Source organism: Gossypium hirsutum, chromosome A04 (assembly GCF_007990345.1).
Source record: "Gossypium hirsutum isolate 1008001.06 chromosome A04, Gossypium_hirsutum_v2.1, whole genome shotgun sequence".
In the NCBI taxonomy this organism is placed as follows: domain Eukaryota; kingdom Viridiplantae; phylum Streptophyta; class Magnoliopsida; order Malvales; family Malvaceae; genus Gossypium; species Gossypium hirsutum.
In genome coordinates this window covers 6,319,798-6,330,291 of record NC_053427.1, presented here as the reverse complement: position 1 = coordinate 6,330,291, position 10,494 = coordinate 6,319,798, and the positions used below count along the sequence as shown (strand labels likewise).

At 37.7% G+C, this 10,494-nt stretch overlaps 1 protein-coding gene across 1 annotated transcript; it reads right to left on the bottom strand.

The window, feature by feature from the left end:
* Positions 1-2,540: 2,540 nt before the first annotated feature.
* On the bottom strand, positions 2,541-3,907 carry LOC107947938 (receptor-like protein EIX2). The gene is made up of 2 exons (XM_016882436.2): positions 3,517-3,907; positions 2,541-3,331 (listed from the first exon to the last, which is right to left on the bottom strand). Exons 1-2 carry the CDS (start codon positions 3,905-3,907, stop codon positions 2,541-2,543), a joined length of 1,182 nt encoding a protein of 393 aa, XP_016737925.2.
* Between the last annotated feature and the right edge of the window lie 6,587 nt (positions 3,908-10,494).

The window sequence follows — 10,494 nt, the reverse complement described above, 5'->3', positions numbered from 1 at the left end:
CATAATTTATCTTTAAGTTCTCGTTCCCTCATCAAAGAAATCAGAACTTCACTACTGGTCCCCTGTTCAGAAGTCTATACTCTACTATTTACTTCTTCTTCTTGTTCTGTACGTTCTGGTCTATCTGACATCTTTATAATCAAGAGTTATCTATAAAAATAACAAGAGTTAGATCGGATCATACACATCACACTATTACAGATTTATATGGCATCTGTTTCTAATCACTTTACACAACACAATCATTCCAAGAATTGGCTAAACTGAGCTCTGATACTACTAAATGTAACACCCCTAACCCGTATTCGTCACTAGAATAGGGTTACAATGCATTACTAAACTTATACACCAGCATTGTACAAAACTGAGTCATAAATTTGCATTCCAAATAAAAACTTTTCAAATTTCACCATAAAGTCTCTAATATGGGCCTACGGGGCCCAATACATGTTGTAGAAGTGATTTGGAACTAAACCGGTAACTTTGGAAAACTTTGAAAAAAAATTCTTGAAGTTAGGGACACACGCCCGTATGGCCAGCCAGTGTGGCTCCTCCCATGGCCGTGTAGCTAGCTTGTGGGAAATTCTGACATGTAATTTCTTAAGCATCAAAAGGGTACACGACATGGGCACACGCCCATGTGGCTAGGTCGTGTGGTAAACTAATTTTTCACCATTTTTAAGCCATTTTCACACAATTTTGACACACGACCATGCTTGAAACCCGTGTTCTTCACACGAGCAAGACACACGGCCTTGTCGTTTGCCCGTGTACTATCCTGACTTTACATTTAAGAATGCAGGGAAACACACGGTCATTTCACATGCCAGTAGGCTTATCGAGTGTCACACACGGCCTAGACATACGCCCGTGTGTCTAATCATGTGGACGAAAATAGGTCGTTTTAGGCCACTTTTCTCACCATTTCATCCATTACCTACACTTAAACACAATTATATACAAATTACAACCAACCAATCAACCAATTTATGCCTAAAATATGCATTTTATATTAACACAGTACTACTTAACCATTAAACTAAGTTTCATACCCGTAAGCCATCTCTTTTACATACTTTAACCATCTATAACTTTATCCAACCAAATACTTATACATGCCATATAAATCAAAAGATAATAACCCCAAAACTATCGAAGAACGTCTGGATAGTGTGATTCTTCGTGATGATCTGATCCTCCGACTCCACGTTAATCTACAAGACATGACAATCACATTCAAATAAGCTTGTGAAAGCTTAGTAAGTTCACATAAACTTACCAAATATGGTAAAGCATTCGTATATTATACAATTCACTAATTTCTTCTGTCATTCACAAACCAAGTCAATTTCACTTAATATTATTCACACTTAAACTTCATTCTTTTGGGCCCATTTATCACTTACCATTTCTTTTCAAATTAAGAAACTATACGGAATTGAGTACTCCGTCTTCACTTTGCTATAGTAAAACTATGGACTTGCACATGATCATGTTTCACTTTCTGAAGCCATGGCCCAACCATGGTCTTACACGAGTCATATATCATACCGATGTCATATCCCAGATATGGTCTTACACGGGAGCACTTATCACTTTTCTCCGATGCCATAGCCCAGCTATGTTCTTATACGGTTCACTTGTATCACTTTAATCCGAAGCCATAGCCCAGCTACGGTCTTATACGAATATCACTTATTACTTGTTTTCCGATGCCATAGCCCAGCTATGGTCTTATACGGATAACGCTTATCACTTGTAACAAAAAAATATTTTAGTACCAAAATAGAAAAAAATACATAGTTTAAGTAGCAATTTATAGGCTATGTTTTTTTTAAATAGATTTGACGGTTTAACTAACAGAGATACCAACTTGAAAAAAATAAGTAGTTTAGGTACCTTATATAGCAAAAAAATAAATAAATAAAAGTTTAGGTATCTAGATAAGAAAAAGGTATAATTTAGATGCCAATTTATAAGTTAAGCATATAAATAAAGAAAATGTTCAATATTTTATGAAAACTATTGTTATAATTTTGATAAATTTTCTCCCATCAATATATTTTTCCTTTTTATTAGCAAAGAGTCTTTTTGTTTTGCTAAAATTACATTCGATAGAAAAGAAATATACAAACCAAATATAAGATAAACGTATTATAAGAAAGTCATCACAAATCTCTTCCTAATATATAGAAATTAGAAATCATCAAAAATACAAACATGTATTAATTTATAAGTTTTTTATTAAGATTTTCTCACATGCAGGAAAAACCACCTTCAGTTGCAGTTCTAATCACACCTGAAAAATAATAATATACAACTTTGTTATTTAGTTAATGATATATTTCTCAACTTTGAAAGAACTTTGTTAAGGAGTGAAGAAAGTAAATTTATTACCTTGTTGAAAGAGCTTTGATTCTCCTCACAACCCTTGCCTTCAGCAGAACAAATGTAACATAAACCCAATCATTTGCATTATCCAAGTAACGATAATATGAACGCTTTCATGAACGCTTGAAGTACACAACACTGCAAAACCCCTAGAAACCCACAGCAAATCCAAGTCCCATGCCAGTGTAAAACCATTTCATGAACTCATCAGAATCTTTTTCACCTGCTACTGCAGATTTGCCAGGAGGTGGTTCCACCAGTGAGCAATTCGGTGAAATTGGAGGACCAAAAAGTCTTCTATTATGGGAAAATGATGAAAGATCAAAGCTCTGTAGTTGAGTGCTGGTTGGAATTTTTCCAGACAAGTCATTGTAAGACAAGTCCAAGACACTTAGAAATGTTAATTCAGACAAGCTCGTTGGGATGTTTCCTGAAAACTTGTTTCTTGACAGGTCAAGCACCTCTATTTGTCTTAGATGCCCAATCTTTTGAAGAACTTTTCCTGTAAAAAAATTTCTTGATAGGTTCAATGCAACCAGTTCTTGAAGACTACTTAATTCTTCAGGAATCTCTCCTGTTAATTTGTTACAAAAGAGATCAATGGCTAGTAGTAGGCCAAGTTGTGGATAGTTTTGCTTTGTTCCTTTCCATGTAAGCAATGCCTCATCAACATGCCTAAGCTGAATGAACCATAGAGAAGACACTTCATCTAAGAGGTGATGCTCAATCCTTCGATCTAAACTCACTTTTTTTGCCATTGAAGTGAAATTATTGAGACATGGCGGTATGGTATTAGAGATTTTATTTACAGAGAGGTCCAAGATTTGTAGATATTTCAATCCACAAAGTTGATAGGGAATCCTTCCCCTGAACTGATTCCTTTGAAGGCTAAGAAAAACCAACGATGAAAGCCTTTGGCCGATCCACATAGGTATTTCTCCTGATAATTCATGATCACTCAAGTCTGGAAATCTTAACTTGGTACAATTTTGTAAAGATGAAGGTAATTCTCCAGAGAATTTATTTCCACGTCAACTGAGCATTTCAAGAGAATTCAAAGATCCTAAGGAGCTTGGAAGGGAGCCGGAGAAACTATTATCAACCAAATTCAAAGCTGTTAAAGACCTGAAACTTTGAAAACAGTCAAGAACCACTCCAGGAAACAAATTACTTGAGGATCAAGTAATGCCAAAACACCTTTATTGGTACTATTGCAAACTGGAGAGACTGAACCATTAAACTTGTTTTTGGAAATGTTAATGGTCCCGATTTCACTAAAGTCTAAAGAAAAAAGTGGCAATGGTCCTGAGAAATTATCAAAGCTTAGATCTAGATGGCTTATGTGGATGTAGTTATTTGGAAAAGTACCACTTATCTGATTGAAAGGCATGTTTATGTACCTTAATCTATGAACTGGGTCCCACAACCAGTAGGGAATAGAATCCGAAATTCCTGAAGCAGAAATATCATGGTAGTCTACTGATGAAATATCAAATTCAGGGGTTGGGACGTCCATTTGTGTCCCAATTCAATCTGGGAAATGAGGCCCTAACTTGCAAGGGCAAAGCATTATTTGACTTAGTTGAAAAGGAGGAATCTATCTGGAGTTGAATTTCAAAGTCAATGAAGTGTAGGATAAATCCAACTTCTCTAAGTGGGTGAAATTTGAGAAATGAGCTTCGTAAATCACATCACCATCAAAAGAATTCCCTGCAAGCCGCAAGAATTACAAGTTGGAAAGTTGTCCAATGCTTTTGCTTATGGATCCATTTAAAAGGTTTTACCCAAGATCTAAAACCATGAAATCTGGTAGTTTTCTGATTTCATTCAACACGGAATCTCCCCTAACTTGATTCTTAGCTAATATCAAAAGATTATCACTCAAATAACTTGAATAACCATCATGTTCCCAAGAGCTTCTAGAATTGGACCTTTCAACTGGTTACTTGAGAGATTAAGGGAAACAAGGTTGTTTCTAACATTAAACAGCCATGGATATATGGCAGAAGAAGGGAGCTTATTATCAGAGAGATCAAGAGTGATGAGAGATGTAGAAGATTGGCAAGGGAAATAGAAGAAGATGAGTTGCTTGGAAAATCACAATCTCTCAGACTTAGTTTTTGAAGCAAAAGAAGATGGTTAATGATTTGAGACCAACCCTTGGCATTGCTCAGGTTAGTGAAATTGAGATCAACCTCTTTCAAACGAGAAAGATGGGAAAGTCACTCAAGTTTTCCAACATCATATATTTTTTTGAACTTATGGAGAAAAGTCACGTCTCCACCGTTGCCACCCAATCTAAGAGTCTCCAACATTGAAAAATTTCCAAGTAGAGAAGGAATTGGACCTCTAAATTAGCATTAGTGATAGAATACTTAGATGAACAAAGAATTGCGCTATAAAAGAGATGAAGTAATACTCTCAAGGTAACGATTTACTCTTCTTTAATCTGTTCAAAATACATGCTTATATAGAGAAGGGAGGCCTACAAAATAATGAAAAAGAACAGTAAAGTGGAAGTAGGGTCGAATCCTCAGGGACCGGATCATACAAATGCTTGTTTCTCGAAATCCTGGGCAGAATCGTGCCCAAGAAAACCTGCGTGACAGGAAAGAAATAAAAATAATAGAATTAAGGATTTAATTTGGAAGAAAAAGATAAATAAATAAATAAACAGAATCTAAAGTTGACTGAAATTGTGATTACGAAAATAATGAAAATAATAAAGAGAGTTAAAGGAAAAGAAATTCTTATTGATAGATTCCAGCCTCCAGTTGTCTCATTCCGCCTTGGGCTCAATCCTCGACTTTTAAATAACCCTTCTCAACTCAAGTAAGCCAGTTATAGTGGAAGAGGACGCTTATGACCACCAGCTCCAAAGATTAGACTTACGATTTTTAGGGAACCTGAGTCTAGCCAGTAATCTATGCTAGATCAACGCTTCTCAATGGCGAATCCCACGTCATTTTGTCTCTTTGGCTCGCCAACCTCTAACGCAGTAAGTTAATGAACCGACTGTGCAATCCTTCAAAAACATACAAAGTGGTCGCCTTTGCATATGCTGAAAAGTTTACTTTTTAAGGGCCATGGACGGAAGCGTCAGCCCGTAGTGCAGAGAAACGATGAATACTTGGCGAGAAGGCTAAGTACGGATTCTAAGCCTCAAGAACCCCTTTTTGGGGAATATTGACAACTTTCGGCTAGATAAATTTTAGTGGCTCATGATAATGGTGGATAAGAAAATCAATATTAAATGGAAAAGAAAATTTTATTGAAAGAGAATATAAAGAAACAAAAACCTAGACTTTCAGGGGGAGAGTGTTTACAGAAAAAGATAAACCCCAAATAGAGTCACTTCACCCCCTATTTATAGTGCTAGGGAGATAGTCTAATTGAACTTAAATTCTAAAAAGATAAATACATTTAATTAAAGATAATTAAAATAAAATCCTAAATTTGAATAATCCTAATAATTATCTTAATATTAATTATCCTAATATAAATAACATGGAGTCGTATAGAATAAAATCTCTTCTTTTTGTGTTTTTAGTCCTTGTGTCTTCCATGCTCGCACTTTTGGCACAATCTTTTTCCTGTGTCGCATATCAGCCCATTGTGTTTCCAAATTCTCACTTTTGTCCCTTAATTTTATTTTTTCTCCAAATCAGTCCCTATAAGATAAAAAGACATAAATAGCTCAAATTAGTAGGATCAAGCTCAGAATAAACACATAATTAATACATAAAAATACGTTATTCTAGAGCATTATCAAATACCAACTTTTCTAACGGCCTAACCACTTAGCTAATTACACATTAATCACATGTGTATTAGATACTACAACATTCAGCCAACTTCCTCAAGTGGGACGACCCGAAGAAAATGTCAAATCCGAGTAAAAATCAACACAGACAACGGTTTAGTAAGAATATTGGCCACTTGGTCATAGGCGGGAACTTCGCCAACAATCAACTAGCCACTTGCCACCTTTTCCCAGACAAAAAATAGATCAAGTTCAACATGTTTAAACTTGGAGTGCAGAACTGGATTAGCTGCAACAGCGACTGCACTAGAATTATCACACCACACTGTCGGAGGATCAACTGAACTTAGTGTTAACTCTGTCAAGAGAGAGACCAGCCAAGCAACATCAATAGTGAAAGCTGCCAAACTACAATATTCAGCCTCCGCCGTAGAGCGAGAAACAACTTGTTATTTCTTGGAACACCAAGATATAGGTGTATGACCAAAGTACACATAGTATCCCATAGTAGAGTGACGATAATCAAAATCAAGCCCCCAATTTGCATCTGTATAGTCGACCAATGATAACCACTCAGATCGCCGAAAAAGTAAGCCATAAGAAAGAGCACCACGTAAGTACCGAAGAATGCGTTTTAATGCTACCATGTGTAGATTAGTGGGAGCATGCAAAAATTGACACACCCTATTAATGGCATCTACAATATCAGGCCAGGTTAACACAATATACTGAAGAGCACCGGCAAGACTACGATATTCAGTTGGATCAGCAAGACACTCACCCTCATCCTTTAATAACATGGAAGAGATTACCATTGGTGTATGAACACTTTTAGTAGTAGACATAGAACTCCATACAAGAAGCTCCCGAATGTATTTGCGCTGACACAAGTGAAGACTACCAGAGGAAGGCCGACTGACCTCAATCCCCCAAAAAAAATGAAGCTCACCCATATCCTTTAAAGCAAACTTGTTGTGTAGCTGCTGGACAAAACAATTTATTTCATCAAATGAACTGCCAGTAATAACAATATCATCTACATAGACAAGCACATACAGAGTAGAATCAGAGGAAGCCCGAACAAATAATGAGGCATCCAATTTTGACAACGTAAAACCAGTAGAAACAAGAAACTGTTTTAATTTCTCAAATTAGGCACGAGGAGCTTGTCGTAAACCATATAAAGCTTTATTCAGATGACACACCAGCTTTTCACCACTGGAACCATGTTGCACAAAACCTGGAGGCGCTGCCTAAACACTTCATCAGTTAGATCACCATTTAGAAAGGTATTATTTACATCAACTTATCGGAGTGACCAACCCTTGGTCACGGCAACAGAGAGAATGACTCAAATAGTAGCAAGTTTGACTACTGGACTGAATGTCTTGTTAAAATCACATCCAAGCACCTATGAACAGCCCTTGGATACTAACCGTGCCTTTCAACGATTAATTGTTCCATCAAGATTCTTTTTTATTTTCAACAACCATTTGCAACCAATCGTCTTCCGACCAGAAGGGAGAGAACAGAGCTCCCATATTGAGTTAGCCATTAATGCGTCATACTCAGCTTGAATAGCTAGTCGCCAGTCTAGATGAGCAAGAGACTCCTCAACAAAACTTGGCTCAACCTCAACATTGTCTACACGAAAAGCTTTGGGTTTAAAGATACCAGCCTTAGATCGAGTAACCATACCATGAGTATTGGTAGTAGAAACAGGAGGAATAGAAACAAGCTTAGCAGGAATAACTGAAGTAGAGATAGCCTCATCTCAGACAATAGGTTCTGAGTCATCTAGTAAATCGACAGAACTATGACGAGAAGCATCACACGTAGCAGAAGAACCACGCAGATCAGGTTCACTATTATGACTTCCTAGAGAAACCCCAGGTGGAGGAGCAGAAGGCAAACCAGTTTCCTTAGTGGGAAATGATCGAACTACAGGAACATACGTAGTATTGCCCGGAGACATCTGATCACTGGCAGGAGAATAGACTGGAAACAGAAACTGATTTTCATCAAACACAACATGCCTAGAAACAATAACCTTACTATTGGGTGTTAGACAATAATAACCTTTATGATGCGCACTATACCCAAGAAACGTAAATGGTTGGGACCGAAACTCAAGCTTATGTTTAAGAAACGGACGTAAATATGGAAAACAACAGCAACCAAACACTCTAAGATGATCATAAGTCGGTTCATGATTAAACAAACCTTGATACGGGGATCGTCCGTTCAACACAGAAGTAGGCAACTGATTAATAGAATGAACTACACTGCAAAAAGCATAGCCCCAGTATTGCATTGGTAAATTAGCCTGAGCTAAAAGAGTAAAACTAGTCTCCACAATATGTCTGTGCTTACGTTCAGTGACGCCATTTTGTTCAGAAGTATGACGGTAGCAAACACGATAAAGTATCCCTTGACTAGCAAGAACAGATGAGAAAGCACGAAACTCACCGCCCCAATCACTTTGAAATTTCTTAATGCACTTCCTGAACTGAGTGAGAACCATTTTTTGAAATTGACCAAAACACTTCACGGCTTAAGATTTGCAACTTATCAGATATACCCAGGTAAATTGACTAGTCAATTTAATGAAAGAAACATAATACAAATTTCCTTCACAGGGAACAGCAACTGGGCCTCACAAATCAGAAATAACCAATTCAAACAAATCAACATACTCAGTATTAGAATGAGAAAAAAGTAATTTATGAAATTTTCCTTTTTGACAGGTGACACAAACATTATCAAGAGAACTTTTATTTACAGTAATACGACATTTATCTAGAACAGCCTTTACAGTATTAGGAGCAGGATGGCCCAGCCTTTTATGCCACAAACCAAAACCATCAGCTGTAGAAGAACGTTGAACAACCATACTATTAACAAATAGAGACAAAATACTCGAACCTGCTGAAAACTGATAGAGCCCATCATGAACTTGGCCCCTCATTAAGATTTCCTGTGTCTGAATGTCCTCAATCACACAATACGAATGGTGAAACTCAAAAAACACATTGTTGTCAGTAGCAAACTTAAACACAGATAATAAATTTTTTTGAATACTTGGCACACATAGCACATTTGAGAGATGTAGCAACCTCTTCTTTGTAGGAAAATTTGTACTCCCAATGGATGAAATTTTGGTAGAGACCCCATTACCCATTAAAAGAGAAGAAGTACATGTATAAGGAGTGGGGCCATGTAAATCTGAAGTATTCTTGCAGACGTGATGAGTAGCCCCCGAATTTGGGCACCAAGACGTGCTTCCTACCGGCAACGGAACATAGGAGTTAGTAGAATTAAAATTGGAGTTATATGCAGAAGCATCAGAATAATCTGAGGCGTGCAACTCAGGAAGCTTGGGGGGAATCCCAACAAACTGGGACAAGTCATATGGAGATGAGGCAACACTAAACACACGAGCACGTGGTTTTTTTCTTTACAGGACCTCATGAATAGCCTGCCAAGATCTATCAACATTAACACAATTAACAGAGGGCTTGGGCACAAATTGATCATCAGGTGTACGGAATCGAACTGATACACTAGGCCTACGTGGCCGAGAGACCATCTGACCAGACGTATTGCCCAAGGAGTCATTACAAAAGTGAAAACCCATATCACCAAAATCACGCCCATTATCATATGGATTTCGATCATCATGAACACGTTTCCCATTTCTATGTTTAACAAATGGATTGGATCATTTATTTTGAGTCCTTGAATGTGGCCCACGTGGGATACTATTTGCCATTCCATAATTTGGCCAAACAAAGGGCCTCCAATTTTGACCATAATTCCCCCAATTTTGACCAAAACCATTCTCTCTTATTCGGTCATCATCTCTCCCAAACAAGCCAGACAAAAAACCACCCCGTCGTGCCAACGGTGCATCGGTCAGTGATTGATCATCACGATCGTATCTATAATAGCATCTCTGCGCTAGATGGCCATAGTGGCTAAGATCTGACACTGGATCCGTGGATGAAAAGAATGACTACGACCACAAATGGAGGAACGTCCTCCTCTACGAAACGTGACATCTGTCGACAAAAGTTGCCTCCCCTCCACCATATTGGCAACGATCAAAACCTCTTATGCAGTCTGACCGTATTGAGCTTCGCACTCAAACAAAGCATCAACGATGCGTTGAAACAGCAATGGTCCCGAAGAGAGAGACGCAAAAGAAACAATAGCATCAAAATTCGATCAGAGACTAGTAAGAAGAATCATCGTCCGTTCAGCCTCCGAGATCTGAGTGCCAGATGCTGCATGTAGAGCACACAGACTGGTAATTTTATTTACATAGGCACGAACAAAGA